Source organism: Artemia sp. Qi Xiang Cuo, chromosome 10 (assembly GCF_049724085.1).
Source record: "Artemia sp. Qi Xiang Cuo chromosome 10, ASM4972408v1, whole genome shotgun sequence".
NCBI classification, from domain to species: domain Eukaryota; kingdom Metazoa; phylum Arthropoda; class Branchiopoda; order Anostraca; family Artemiidae; genus Artemia; species Artemia sp. Qi Xiang Cuo.
In genome coordinates this window covers 26,649,762-26,666,009 of record NC_142803.1, presented here as the reverse complement: position 1 = coordinate 26,666,009, position 16,248 = coordinate 26,649,762, and the positions used below count along the sequence as shown (strand labels likewise).

The 16,248-nt window shown below is 35.4% G+C and overlaps 1 protein-coding gene across 1 annotated transcript in view; it reads left to right on the top strand.

Annotated features, from left to right (window-relative positions):
* Window positions 1-16,248, top strand: part of LOC148947624 (ileal sodium/bile acid cotransporter-like) — an 82,042-nt gene that overhangs the window by 61,193 nt on the left and 4,601 nt on the right. The window contains exons 3-4 of the mRNA XM_089095324.1: window positions 7,421-7,641; window positions 10,958-11,222. Coding sequence (XP_088951450.1) covers window positions 7,421-7,641; window positions 10,958-11,222 — 486 coding nt within the window. The remainder of the gene's footprint in view (window positions 1-7,420; window positions 7,642-10,957; window positions 11,223-16,248) is intronic.

Sequence of the window (16,248 nt, the reverse complement as noted above, 5' to 3'; positions counted from 1 at the left end):
TTTGTTTTACATAGATTTTAATTCTATACAATTCGACTATTTTACCAATTTTATAATTAAATTCTTGAAAGATGACGGTCGAAAATCTTCAAAACTTGTTTTTTCACTCTCCTCAAATGCAAAAATAATAATAATAAACATATCGAATATTTTCTTTTATTTTGGGCATAATTACGTGTGACCAGACACAATTTTAGGGAGGATACAGAAGGGGCATTTTCCCTGGGAAGGCCAAATTTCAAATAAAAAATACTAACAGTTATAATCATTTTGTAATTTTTGTATTTTTTTTTAATAAAGTAGACGGCGTAGTTGGAAGTAAATATAAGCAAATTGGATGTAAAATTTTGATTTTTACGGATGTCTTCATCACCATTCCTTAAAAATAAAAGTAAGTAGACTGAAATTAATTAATTTTAGGCAGACTTAAATAAATGGAAAATTTCGTTAACAAATGAACAATTTTTAATAGATGAAAAATTTGTTAAAATTCGGCCTAACAATTTTTGGGAGACAGGGGTCCCCCTAATCAAGATTTTGCCCCAGGCATAAGAGAGGCCAGAACCGCCACTGCGTATAGCACACAAGATATCCGGAAACTTAACATAAGACTTAAGACTTAATACGCATTGTGAATGATTTTACCAATGGAAATTTAGGTTCGAATGCTCTTTTATGTAGTAAAAGAGATCCCTCTCCGGCAATTAACTTAAAACAAATTTAAGTTAATTAATTAATCAAAGCTATCACTTTTATTTTTAAATACTCTTCTCCATCCCAAGAAATGAGCTGAATGTGACGAAAATGTACTTAAAATGTGATTCAGTTGTTTCTTTCCAATTCTTTTTCGTTGAGTCCTTGACTCCAGGACTGCTAGAGTCAGTTCCATTGACAACAGTGTTTTTGTATAAACACCTCATATTTGGTAGCGATTTCTAATCCACCACAGCTAAGGCTTTTCGGTCCATAGGACAGATGGCGTTTACAAGTAGTCATTTGTTAATAAATATATTACAGAATGTATGCTCACTAGATGGAGACTGAAGAGGATGCTGTAGAATATTTAAGCAAATTGAACAAATATTTCCTTCATGACTTTCAGTAAAAATTCAGAAGGGTTCATCATTACCTGAAATCAAAGATAAAGAGCGTTTCTTGCACAAATACACAAACTGATATAACATTTCTCATTTAATCTTTAAGTTGTTTGCCGTTTTCGGAAAAAAAAATCTACTTTTTCGAATGCCTTATTCAATCTTAGATTTTAAATACTTTCTTTTGCATTATTTTTTTTTCAATCTGAATATTTCTTTTCAAATTACCAAAGTAATTTCTATACTGACATTATAATAGGCCGATTCTTTGATGAAGGGCAGGGGGGCTGAAATTATATTGGCAGTTCACAAAACCTTACATTACCAGAAAGTTCTATCATACCTATGAAATCTTTATTAATAAGTAATCACCAAAAATTATAAATTGTCAATAAGCTTCAGCATTAATTTTCTTGGATTAGAGCTAAGTCTTTCCAAGACATTATGGATAATTGCTTCTTGTTTGACTTTTATTCTGTCATTACATCTGTTTATTTCCAGATTTTTCAACCATTTACCTTTTATCAACGGCTTTTTTAGCTATCTTCCTTTTTTCAACTGGTTTTTCAACCTATTCTTATAAAGTCAGTTATCAGCTATGACGTTATCAGCTGAAAATATTGGTAAATATATAATAAAAGTAGAAATTCACAGCTATCAAATGTATTTGTATTTGCGCATAATCATATCTTAAAGGGCAGGCAAAAAAAATACGGAAATAAATATTGTTCGCACTTTTTGTTCAAAAAGTATTAACTTAAATCAGGGAAGAGTTTAAATTAAGGAGTAGTATTCCCTGTGAGTTCAAACTTAATACTCTAAGCTGTTCCTTATATATTGCTGATAGGCCCTTTTGACAACCTGCAAGGAATATAGCGTATTTTGATTTAATTCAATTTCCCCCGAAACATTCCCCGAAACTTCAACCTTAATACCATTGCCTTGGTAGTAGTACAAGTCGTAGTAGAAGCAGTGTGTAAATAGTAGCAGTAGCAGTGGTAATAGTAGTAGTAGCAGCATGTACATACTGCCTTTTTTCAGTTGAACATCATTACCTGAAAGTTCCAACTTAACACCCTAAGCCGTTCCTGAGATATTGCTGATACATTATTTTGAAAAGTTGCATGGACATAGTGGGTTTTGATGTAGTTTAACACTCCCCTCCAGACTCCTTGAAAGCTTTGCCTTAGTACCCTTAGCCTTTTTAGGCAACTAGGATGAAACATGCCCCCCTTTACCAATAAAGAATCCAATATGTAAACAATGGGCAAATTGTATAATTTATAGCCCTAGGTCCAAGGGCCTAGGCGGTCATTTCATCCTAAGAGATATAGTTATTGGACCTTTCAATTATAGTGAACAAAACGGCTATCTCGAAATTTAGGGCAAAATAGGTACGTGGTATAGAGGGGGGGGGGCTGGTTAGCCACCAGTCACTTTTGACTGTAAAAAATGGTACCTGAACTTTCAATTTGCAATCAAATGAGCCCGCTCCAAAGTTTCTATGGCATTTCCTTCCATACGATGTGGCTTGGTGACAAGGAAAAATATAAACAAAAATAAACAATAACACTAACACTAAGCGTTATATATAATAAATAATTAACATTTATAAATAATAAAAAATAACACATAGAGCCCACTCATGGGCGCCCATAAGCTGAGTTCCAGGGGGGGGCAAACCTCGTCTAATTGGCTCTTTTAATGCTATATAATAGAAATCTCATAACAAAAATATAAAAATAAGGCAACATCATTCAGCCATGGGGGAGGGAGCCCCCCCCCCTGCCCCCCCATATGGGCGCCCATGAGCCCACTTCGCTCGATACTTAGGCAGCGCTATTGCGCTACCTATGATTATGATTATCGAAGTAAAATCAAAGACAAATATCAAAAATACCAACAATATTTAAATGAAAAATTTCTTTTTTGGTTGTAAATTGGTTGTAAAGCAGGTTGCAATGGCTGGTGCAGCACTTGATATTGCAAGCACTACCAAATACGGCAGAACAAACTGTTTCCCAGGTATAAGATTTAAGTGAGTTACTCAAAGCCTAAATTTGATAAAATTATTATAGATCTCAAATACAAAAAAAAAAAAATTTAAACCACGAGCGCTAGTGGTGGCCATTGTAATGAGAAGAATGAACTTTTCATTGACAACATTCATATCTTTAACCTTTATGGGTAGTTTTTTTCCCATGTCAATTATTATATTTAAAATCTAATGAAAAATTAAGTGAATTAACAATGTTCAATCATCCTGTATAGACTACGTGACTTTTCTGGAACCAATTTGTAATTGGGCAACATTACTTCCTATGCAACTGAGAAGCTCAAATATATAGTTTTCCAACACTTTAAAATTGATTAACTATCTGAGAATTTCAATCGATTGCAAATTGTTCCTCTTTGGGGCAAAATTGTAACTTAGCACCGCAAAATGGTAGAAAATGCCATATTCTGTGGCAAAATGTTTGTGGCCTCTTCGAAAGGGCCCTAGAGCTTTTGATTTCAGTTTGAATGAGTCTTATCCCAACCTCCTAAGCCCATTGGCTCGACATGATCATCCCTGGGAAAAACAACAAATAAACACTCACCCGTGATCTTTCTTCTAAAAATAAAAAATAAAAATAAAATACAAAACTCCACAATTTGTAGATGGGAGCTTGAAATCTCTATAGTATTAGCCCGGTGTAAAAAATATAACGGTTAAATTTTTATCAAGATCTTACCTTTACGGGGGCATTTCTCCTTGTTTCGAAAATCAGTAAAAAAGAATTCAGGCTCGTGACTTTTGATAGGTAATTAAATAAAAAAAACAAGTTTTTTTAACTGAAAGTAAGGAACGACGTTAAAACTTAAAACGAACAGAAATTATTCTGTATATGAAGGGGGCTGTCCCCTCCTCAACGCCTCGCTCTTTACGCTAAAGTTTTTTTATTGTTTAAAAAAATAGAGTTGTGAGAAAGTCAAACTTTAGCGTAAAGAGTGAGGCGTTGAGGAGGGGACAGCCCCCTTCATATACAGAATAATTTCTGTTTGGTTTAAGTTTTAACGTCGTTCCTTACTTTCAGTTAAAAAAAACTTGTTTCTTTTATTTAATTTTTGAACGTTTTTGAATTAATGCAGGTTTTGATTTTGGCTCACCGTACATGAATAATTAAAACAAAATTTGCATATTATATTTGGTTAAATGGCTTTCTCGAAACTTGTTTAATTTTATTTACGAACGTTTTTATTAGTAATAAATATACGTAACTTAGAATTAACTTACGTAACGAACTTCTATATTCATAAATTTTTAACACGTATATAAGGGGGTTCGCCCCCTAGTCAATACCCTGCTCTTTAAACTTTAGTTCGAATTTTTTTTCCAGTTCTTTAAAAATGACCTCTTAATCACAATCAGTTGATCAGTTGAAAAACTTTTTTTTTTTTTATTTAATTCCTGATCTTTTTCTTTAATAATGCTGGGAAATCCGGCGCCCCCTTCATAGCAATGTCCCTTCCCACATGACAACTTCCTTCAAGGAAAGATCCTTCCATATATCCCCCGGCACTCTCCTTCACCCACCTACCAGAAAAAATCTCCTCTGAAAAAGTCTGTATACTTCCCAATAACCAATACTATATGTTAACATTGAGTAAAGTTCATAACTTTCAGCCCTCCCCCTGGGGACTTTGGGGGATCAAGTCATCCTAAAAGACATTTTTATCATATTTTCGACCATGCTGAACAAAATGGCTATCTCAAAATTTTGATCGGGTGACTTTGGGAAAAAAATGAGCGTGGGAGGGGGCCTAGTTGCCCTCCATTTTTTTTGGTCACTTAAAAAGGGCACTCGAACTTTTAATTTCCGTTCCAATGAGCCCTCCTACGATATTCTAGGACCACTGGGTCGATACGATCATCCCTGGGGAAAAAAAAACAAAAAAAAAAAAAAAAACCAAATAACCACGCATCCATGATCTTTCTTCTGCCAAAAAATGTAAAAATCCCCATTTTTGTAGATAGGAACTTGAAACCTCTCCAGTAGGGTTCTCTGATACGCTGAATATGATGGTGTGATTTTCATTAAGGTTCTATAACTTTTAGGGGTCTTTCCCCCTTTTTTCGAAAATCAGCCAAATTTTCTCAGGCACGTAACTTTTGATGGGTAGAATTAAACTTAATGAAACTTATATATTTGAAATAAGAATTAAAATCTGATTCTTTTGATGCATCTATTGGTACCAAATTCCCGTTTTTTAGAGTTTCGGTTACTATTGAGCCGGGTCGCTCCTTACTTACAGTTCGTTACCACGAACTGTTTGATTTCGAACTTAATGAATTTTATATATCTTGTATCAGCATAAAAACCAATTCTTTTGATGTGTTAACTGTTATCAAAATAACCCTTTTTACAGTTCTGGTCGCTATTAGCCCATGTCCCTCCTTACTTACAGTTACCATGGGCTGTTTGATTGTTATTTTAGTCATTTATTTATACATTCAGTGTTAGAAAAAACAAAAAATGTAATAGTAAAAATGAATACTGTCGTCTTTTATATTTTGAAACCAAATGCATTGAGTCGGAGAGGGTGACTGCCATCAAAGATTAAAAGATCATTGGAATCGAAAGATACACTTTCAATATGTGGCTATGAAAACAGGATAAATTGGAACAAGAAAATAAAAATAAAGCTTTTGTGGTAAAGCAGAGTTTACCTCCCCTATAAAGGGAGAAATAAAGGCATCTACGACTACACCACCCGAATACCATAAAATACACATCACCCGAATACCATAAAATACACATCACAACACTTTTATAGGATGGAAACGTGTGGGCAACACCAAGCTAATCTTGTCATTAATTGAGAAGAAATTCACTACCAGTAGAAGGACAAATCACCAAAGCATACATTTTTCGATTTCTTAATTTTGATGTATATTCAGTTTCTCAGTCTTGACTGCAAGGTGGATAATTGAGTCTTACATTACGTTTATTCGTTATTTATAGCTTCTATAATGTTCAAAAGGACCGTTCTATAGTATTCTTTGGTTTTCTGTTGAATTTTTCCGGAAATAGATATACGACAGTAAATATTTCAATCAACTTGTCAGCGCTGATTCCAGATCCTTGATTGCTGGGATTCGTAATACCATTGGCAACTTAAATTTAGAACCCAGATTGTCGATAGATAATCCTTCAAATTTGAGTGTTATTGCTATAAAAATCACCAAAGTAACCAAAACTACGGAAAATATCAATTGATGTAGATGGACAGTTTACATTGACATTAATTCCTGCATTTTCAGTTTTATTAACGTTACAAAGGAGGAAACGTTTAAAATGTTTGTTTTCAATAAAGCGTAAATGACGCTTTGGTCTTTAGAGGGTTTGGGGGGCGTTAGTCCTACTCCTGCATGTAGTAGTTTGTGTTCAATTTATTGAACATTGGTTCAATAAAGCTTGTATTGGTTTTTATTGTAATTTCGGTCTCTTTCAGGTTTCCTTCATTTATTGATAATAATTAATGTGCGTTTTAAGCTGGAATTATTGCTCGACTTAATTTCTGCTTGTCTTTGGTCTAATGTAGCTCTTTAGTTTTCTTTGAAAAAATTCTTTCCTAGAAAGAGTTTTTTAAATCAATATTAATAAAAGTCAGTGGAGGCATTGTATTTGAGAACTACATCAGACACTAAAAAATACTTAGATGGCGCCTATAGAGTGGTCTCAGCCATTTCTGTGAGTTTTTCTTAAACATGAGCTGTTGTTTTTTTTCTTGCGTGGCCACTGAGGACAAAATAAGTAACGTTCAATTTTTGTTGTTTTTTGGCAGGTATTGTTTCTTTAGGCTTAAGTTTGAACTAAAACCTAAAAAATCCTAAAAACTTTTGAGCTTCATCTCCTCAGCTAAATCGAAAACATGAGAAATCCCAAGCCCAACACAGCTACCCTAAGTATCACTCAATTTGCTTTGACAGGCTGGGGTCTTCAACCCTCATAAATGGCACTGTTAGTTCTCGAAAATATGTATTTTTCTTAGTTCGTGACTCTTGAAGTTATTACTGTCTAATGATCTACGCTTAGGCATCCCAAAATCGGGAAGCCTAGGCAATGGATCGGTTAAATCATGAAATCTTACCAGTTTTAATTTTTTGAATATTCTTTTTTAGTTACAATGTTCAATCTTTTTGTAGTCTACTACTGTGCCAGTTTGCAATTCTCTATCTTGGAAAGATTAATTATTTTGGTATAAATATAAACAGAGAACAACTTAATTTACTTACAGCCACTTAATTTACTGAATTTAATAGATTTACTTACATATTATAGGCATGATGCCACTTTGGATTTGGCTGTTATCAGGATACTATCTAAACGACTACGGCAATGTAAAAGTTCCCTTTGACAATCTGATTATGTCATTGGTGACATTGACATTACCTTTAGGAGTTGGTCTCCTGATTAGAAAATACAAAAGGAATTGGGCAGATTTCATAACAGATCATGTTGTAAAGCCAACCTCACTGATTCTTATGATCGCTATGACAGCTGTGAGTATATGTTTTCTCCTTATCTTATTCCTTATCTTGTTGTTTCTCTTGAAGGAAAACAATCTAATAATTCATGGAACCACGTGATACCAAAGGGCATTTTTGGTGACATGTCCTGTACGTTGTACAACCTGTTGCAATGAGATATTTGCGATCTTCCTTGGAAGGAGCACTTAAAATAGGAGGTTTTATTGGCACATCCGATGCCAAGGCCCTATGGAGCATTTGTGACGCATGGGTTACTGTTGCGGAGCAACACATGCCAGTATATCTTACAGGTAATAAAAGTGTCTTCTCCCGTATCAAGTTTTCTGATGAATTATGATAGATATTAATTATATTTTAGATGCTTAATGCCATGAAAAGGATGCGAGAAGACATGCACTCTTCTACATCTAAAAATCAACCTTACACCAAGTAATACAAGTTCACACATTGAACCGTTTCAATGATTTTCAGTAACCGCAATAAATAGAACACAGGTCAAAACAAAACAAGGTGGATATACAGAGTTTGAAGATTACCTCATACACGCACAACTTATTATAAAAGTTCTCTAATTACACCTTGACCTTACAAAACGGTAACCCACAAAAATCAAACTTAAAAATAGAAAAAGAAGCAGAAGGAATTTTATGTTTGGAAAACCATGTTCGCTACAGTTCTTAGAAGATTAATATCTATATATCCACGTCAAGAAAACATTATACCTTGTCTAGGGAAAAGTGGCCTCCTGGATATAAAACACTTGGGTACGTCAACTACTTTGAAAATCATCTATAAGTGAACGAAGCGATTTTGTATATAACATAGCTTATGCCATCTTGCGTGCTTTTTATAGTGCTGCTCGATTAAAATGCAACAGGTATCAAACCAAAAATTCTGGAAAACAACACAAACATTAAAATTTGGCATTCGAAATCGAATTTTCCAAAGAATCAACGAAAAAGAAATCACAAAAAAGATTCTGGGATGTTAGAAAGTTATGGATTTTGGGGCGTTAGAATGTTATAAGGTGCATCTATATGGTTACAGATTAAAGAACAAATTTAAGAGAAAGTGTAACCACAAAATATTAGCCTATTTAAGCATCCTATTTAAGGGGAAAGGGGATCGATTCACAATATTATTAATTTGAAAGAAAAAAGTTTGAGGGACCTATAAGTAGTAGGTGCCTTCTTGCTTTAAATACAGAAACCCAGGATTATAAACCTGAAATAAAAAGCGGCCTCTAATTTAATATCTACTACATTACATTTTAAAAGCGTAACTCTGAAGCCCTGAAATTTGGATAAGGTCCTCATTTTGAGGTCCTTTGTACACTTACTTTTATATTTCGATAAATTATGTTCCCAGCAAAAATATTCTTCCTTGTTTAACTTGTAGATTTTTTTTATTCATTTGGATCCTGTTAAAACATCCGATTTTATAATTAATTTATTTTACTGGCCTAGAAATGTTTCCATTATTGAAGTCTCCTCCGATTGAGAAATCGCCATTATACTTAAATTCATTATCGTGGAGAGAATGTATCCATGTTGCTACTTTATAAACGATATTAATTATGGTTTAAAATCTGGAAATATATAAAAAGTAATTTAAGAAAGTTAGACAGAGCGTATACTAAAAATAATTATTTTAAAGGTTTTGGCTTTTCTTTAATTAATTTTTTTTTATCAAAGGTTGATTGGAGTCTATTTGGTTTTTTAGTTGTTTATTATTCTTTTTTTACTAGGTGATTTTATGATTCTCTTTCTTCTTTATTGATTAGTACTCAATTGAATTATGCGTATTCCCCCTCCTTTTAAGGCCAAGAGGCCTTTGGTTATTTTCCTGCTCTCCTACGGTTTTAATACATCAACGAAAGACGACAATTTCAATATCAGTCCAAAGCTGAGATTCAGTGCCATCTATCTAAGGAACCACAGTTTTGGAATTCGACGTACATGGTTTTTTATATATTGAAAATACGTGGAATATTAGCTCAGAGTTGTTTAAAAAAAGGAAATTTTCCAGTTTTTTAAGCAGAATTACATCCTTCTCCAAGGAAAAATCCAAGTGGTATCATAATAATGGCTCACTAAATGGATACATCTGAGACCAATAAATCATATGGTATAAGTCTATTGTCCTTTTGGTGTAAGTATAGCTGCAGCATTTCGGAAAATTGCTTGGTTCTGAGGGAATATATACCTAACAAAACAATAATGTCATTCTCTCAAATCATTTTAAATTTTAAATAAACTGCGAAATTTTGACTGATTTCAAAGTAAATACGGCACTGTTACTTCTCCCCCCCCCCCCTGTTTAATAATACTGTCATTGTGCCACAGCACAACGTTGTTACCACGTGTATATTTAATGGTATAGATATTTCACTAGCTAACTATACTGATAACATCCGTGATATTAATACAACAGTCTTTGGACTTGAGGAAAATTTTGGAATTCTCGATAGGGAGTGAAAACGCATTGGTTTTCGATTTAATGTGAGTAAGACTGAGTTCCTGGTGTTCAATCACCGTTCAGATTGCCCGACAAATTTTGAGTTAGGTGAACATGTTATTAAAGCACAAGATACACTGACTTATCTTGGTGTACTGATTGGGTCAAATCTTCGCACCACGGGTAAAATTCTGAAAGTTTTTTTTTGTCAGAATATCCAGGAGTGCGTATGGTTTACTAGTTTCGTTAAAGCTTAAATTTAACCGTCGTATCTTAGATAGCGTTTATAATGGATTTGCTGTTCCGTATCTACTTTCCCTTGCACCATTTTGGTCTCTTCTTACTGCTTCAGATATTAGGGACATACAGAAGTGTTTCAACAAGTATGCGAAATATTTGCTAAGGCTGCCTCTCTGGACTAATAACAGCTCACTATCCTTGCGGTATGGAGTTGCAAGTCCAGTGTCCGCGGTACAGAAAAGAAATGAGAGATATCGGAGGCAGATTATTGGTGAAAGCACCTCTGAAATTGTCCGTCTTTGATAATATGTTTGTTCTTACATATAATTGCCCCTATTTGTAATTTTTTTTCTTCTTCTCTGTTTTGGTTCTGTTTGTATTTGTCAAAATTTATTTGTTTTTCTTCCATTTTCTTTCTTTATACTCCATCAGTGCTGTATTTTACATTTATGATGGGCAATAAATTTATACATACATACATACATACTATCCCATAATGTATAGTAATTTCAACTAGCTCACTAATTCAAATGCGAAGATTTGACTATGTTCAGCCCTTTTGAAGAATATTTGAGAAGGCCCTCTTGCTTATCCTTCTTTGAAAGTTTCAAATCCTCATTTTAAATTGCAGCTCGCTTTCTACACCTTGTCACACATATTTGTTTTATTCGACCGGAGTATAGTCATATCTGGCATGATTCTTGGATGGGCTGGCTACGCTTTCGGTGCCACTTTTGCCTGGATATGTAGGTTAAAGAAGCCACAAATCATTGCTATATCTTTTGAAACCGCTCTCCAGAACGGCAGTGTTGGCTATATCATTTTGAAGTTGTCCTTGCCTGCACCTTATAGCGACCTCGCCGCTTTGCCTGCCATCTCTGCTATGTTATTTACAAGTAAGTAAGAGGTCGCCCTGCCTATAAGTTGTATTCCTTTCGCTTCTACATAACTATTAAATCAATTGGTTTTACAAACTTGATTTTATAGTACGAGTTCTTTTTAAAGAAATGGAGAAAAATATCTTCCGTATTATAATTAAATAAACGTAATATATAACTTCGTTTTATAATTTTTTTTTTTAGAATTAAAGGGCTAGGCACACGTAGCTGATTTCGGGAACCGATTTCAGCAAGGGTGTATTCCACGTCGAGCGATTTTACTTAATGAAACTAAGAAGCGGGGCTTAGTGACGTTTTTCGGTAATTAATCATCATTAATTACGTTCTAGACAAGGAGTGTACTAGGGCTTTAGAGCTTTAGGCATGTAATTAATCGTATTTAATGATTATCGTAAATTAATCGTAATTAATGATGATTAATCACTAAAAAACGTCACTAAGCCCCGCCTCTTAGCATCATTAACTATAATCACTAGACTTAGACACCCTTGCTGAAATGGGTTCCTGAAATCAGCTACGTGTGCCTAGCCCTTAAGTGGTAATAACAGGGGCGTCGTTTAGGGGTGGCAAGGGGGGCAGTTGCCCCCCTCCCAATAATGTGAAGGAAAAAATTATTATACATTCCGTGCCCTTTGACTGGATCTTTGATCTGGATATGGACCTCTCTTGCTCCCCCTCCCCCCAATAAAAATGCTGGGGATTCTCCCCTGGTAATAAAGCATCTCCTATATCACAATTAGATAAGTAGGATATTCAAAATTGATTTTATATTTAGAATTTTTTTTTGAGGAGGAAGTGGGAGTAACAACATCTTCTAGTTTAAAATTAAGAAAAGCAGGATATATAAATTTCATTTTATATTCCGATTCATTTTTTAGGAGGAATTGGGAGCAACAAAATATTAAAACTAAATAAAAAGAAAATTAAACTTCTTTTTACAATTTTTTTTTAAGGATAAAGCGGTAATAGAAATATCTTCTATATCACAAATAGATAAGCAGGATATATAAACTTTATTTTATATTTAGATTCCTTTTTTTTGGGAGGAAGTGGGAGTAACAACACCTTTTGTTATATAATTAATTCATTTTACAATTATGTTTTTTTCTTCTTCTCTGGATAAAAGGGTAATAAAAACATTCCCTATGTCACGATCAGAATAATAGGATATGTGCATTTTATTTTATATCTAGAGTTTTCTTTTTTTAGAGGATGAAGTGGTAATGAAAACAACGGAAGGATAAAGGTGAATTTAGCCCAAATTTCATTATAAGTAAGTTACGTTAATTTACAGGACCAACTGGAGTTAATTAAACCAGATTAAAACACCTTGCCCTTAGCTTTTAATAATTAGTTTCAATCGGAAACATAATAACAAAAAATACAAGGACAAGGTAAGGCACCATGGGCGCCCATAAGCTGAATTCCAGTGGGGGCAAACCTCTTATAATGGGCACTTTTAATGCTATATAATAGAAATCTCAGAACAAAATATAAAATTAAGGCAGCATCATTCAGCCAGGGGGGAGGGACGGGCGCCCCCCGCCCCCCCTAGCGTGCCCATGTAAGGCACATGCTAAATCTTGCTGCAGCCCAACTTCAGTTTATAACATGGAATTTCTTCCCTCCGTTTTCCGCTGTTGTCTTTGAATATTTTAGTACTATTGCTGGATTGCACTAGTTCGTTTATTCACTAGGTTATAAGTAAATGCAAAGGCTAATTCAGGTTCAATTGCAAAGTTGTAACTGTCCGTTAAAAACATTTTTTTATCAGACTCTTTTTATAAAGCTTGATGGCTTCTGACGAGGCCGTATCCAGGGGGGGGGTAGGGCGTTTGACCCCCCCCCCCCCCGAAATTTTTGTCTGACTCGTAAAAACATAACAAAAATGGGTATAAACAAATTTTGTATGCGTTTTTTGAGGTTATCTTTGTGTAACCCTCCCCCCCCCCCAAAAAAATGGAGTAAAACCCCCTCCGAAAAAAAATCCTGGGTACGGCCTTGGCTTCTGAAATTAAAAAAGAAATGAAAATACATAATAGCCGATAAATTAGCAGTAAAAAAACCCGAATATTTCTCCTTCATGTCTGGTAGTCTTTAGATAGCGCTGCCTAAGTAAAAAACGATGTTGACACAATGTATTATTTATTTTTTTCTCGGTCTTAGGCCAGGGCACTTCGTATTGAACGAGTTGTCGTAGAAACTTCGAAAAGGGCTCATTCGATTGGAAATTAGAGTGGCTAGAGCCCTTTTTAATAGTCGAAAGTGATTGGAGGGCAACTATCCCCCCCCCCCCCACACCTATCATTCCCCACATCAAAGCAGTTGTCGTAGAAACTTCGAAAAGGGCTCATTCAATTGGAAATTGGAGTGGCTTGTCTCCTTTTTAATAGTCGAAAGTGATTGGAAGGCAACTAACACCCCATCCACGCCCACCATTTCTCGAAACACATCCAATCAAAATTTTGATATAGCAATTTTGTTAAGAGTAGTTGATTTCCAGATAAAAAATATGTTTTTGAGGAGGTCACTCCCCCACAACCGTCAGGCCAAGGATTTTAAGTTATGCCCTGGGGGGGTATATAAGAACGATGTTGGCACAATGTATTATTTATTATTTTTTCCTTTAGACCAGGGCACATAGTATCGAAGAAGTTGTCGTAGAAACTTCGAAAAGGGCTCATTCATTTGGAAATTGGAGTGGCTTGTGCCTTCTTAATAGTCGAAAGTGATTGGAAGGCAACTAACACCCCTTCCATTCCACGCCCACCATTTTCTGAAACACGTCCAATCAAAATTTTGAGATAGCCATTTTGTTCAGCCTAGTTGATTTCCAGATAAAAATTATGTTTAAGAGGAGGACACTCCCCCACAGCCTGTTGGGCAAAAGCTGCAGGCCAGGACCTGGGGGCATGTGAGGTTTTTATTGAAGTTGTTTTTATGGAAACTTACAAAAAGGGCTCGTGTAGTCGGAACTTCTGTGGGCTAGTTCCCATTTTATTAGTTAGGAGTGATCGGAGGGCACCTAACCTCCCTTTCACGCCTACTCTTTCCCCCAAACACATCCAATAAAAATTTGGAGATAGCCATTTTATTCGACGTAGTTCTGTAAATTAGGTTTTTAGAGGATGACAACCCCCTCACAGCTCTCAGGGCAAGGGTTGTTAGTTATGCCGTGGGGGCTTATAAAGTTTTTATAGAACGCATTATCGTAGGAACTTCAAAAAGGGCTCATTCGATTAACAATTGAAATGGCTAGTGCCCTTTTTTATAGTCGAAAGTAATTGGAAGGCAACTAACACCCCTTCCACACCCACCATTTCCCCAAACACATCCAATCAAAATTTTTAGATAGCCATTTTGTTCCACGCAGTTAAAAGTTCAGGAAATTATACCTTTGAGCAGGACACTCCCCCCATAGTCTTCAGGGAAAGGGTTATAAATTATGCCCTGGGGGTGTATAAGTTTTTATTGAAATCTTTGTCGTAAAAACTTGAAAAAGGGCTCATTTGATTGGAAATTCAAAAGTCTAGTGCTATTTTTAATAGTCGAAAGTGATTTGAGGGCAACTAGCCCCCCCTCCCACTCCCACCTTTTCCCCAAACACATCCAATCAAAATTTCTAGACAACCATTTTGTTGAGCGTCGTTGATTTCCAGATAGAAATTATGTTTTACAGGAGGACACCCCCCCACAGCCATTAGGGTAAGGATTGTAAGTTATGCTCTGGGGGCATATAAGGTTTTTGTACAAAGTATTATTGTAGAAACTTCTATAAAGGCTCATTTGATTGGAAATTTAAAGGGCTAGTGCCCTTTTTAATAGTTGAAAGCGATTGGAAGTCAACCAACCCCCTCTCATGCCCATCTTTTCCACAAACACATCCAATCAAAATTTTAAGATAGCCATTTTGTTCAACGTAGTTGAAAAATCTGGTAATTACGTCTTTGAGGGTGACAATCCTCCCATAGCCCTCAAAGTAAGGGTTGTAAGTTATGCCCTTTGGGCATATAAGGTTTCTAATAAATGCGTTGTCGTATAAACTTCAAAAAGTGCTCATTCGATTGGAAATTGAAATGGCTATTGCCCTTTTTAATAGTCGAAAGTGATTGGAAGGCAACTAACATCCCTTCTAAGCCCACCATTTCCCCAAAAACATCCAATAAAAATTTTGAGATACCCATTTTTTCCACGCAGTTTAAAGTTCAGGAAACTATACCTTTGATTAGACACAGTCTTCAGGGCAAGGGTTATAGGTTATGCCCTGGGGGCATATAAGTTTTTATTGAAATCTTTGTCCTAGAAACTTGAAAAAGGGCACATTCGATTGCAAATTCAAAGGTCTAGCGGCAATTTTAACAGTAAAAAGTGATTTGAGGGCAACTAACCCCCCTCTCACGCCCACTTTTTCCCCAAACACATCAAATCAAAATTTTTAGATAGCCGTTTTGTTCAGCTTCGTTGATTTCCAGATAGAAATTGTGTATTTGTAGAGGACACTCCCCCAAAGCCCTCAGAGAAAGGGTTGTAATTTATGCTGGGGTGTCAAATAAGGTTTTTATGGAGAGTGCTGACGTAGAAACTTCAAAAAAGGTTCATTCGATGGTAAATTCAAAGGGCTAGTGGCCTTTTTAATAGTCGAAAGTGATTTGAGGGCAACTAACCCGCCTCTCACTCCCACCTTTTCCCCAAACACAATCGATCAAAATTTCTAGATAGCCCTTTTGCTCAGCGTAGTTGATTTCCAGATAGAAATTATGTTTTTGAGGAGGACACTCCCCCAAAACCCTAAGGGCAAAGGTTGTAAGTTGTTCCCTGGGGTCAAATAAGATTCTTATAGAAAGCGTTGTCGTAGAAACTTCAAAAAAGGCTCATTCGATTGGAAATTAAAAGGGCTAGTACCGTTTTTAATAGTCGAAAGAGATTGGAAGGCAACCAACCCCCCTCTCATGCCCATTTTTTCCCAAAACACATCCAATAAAAATTTTAAGATAGTCATTTTGTTCAACGTAGATGAAAAATC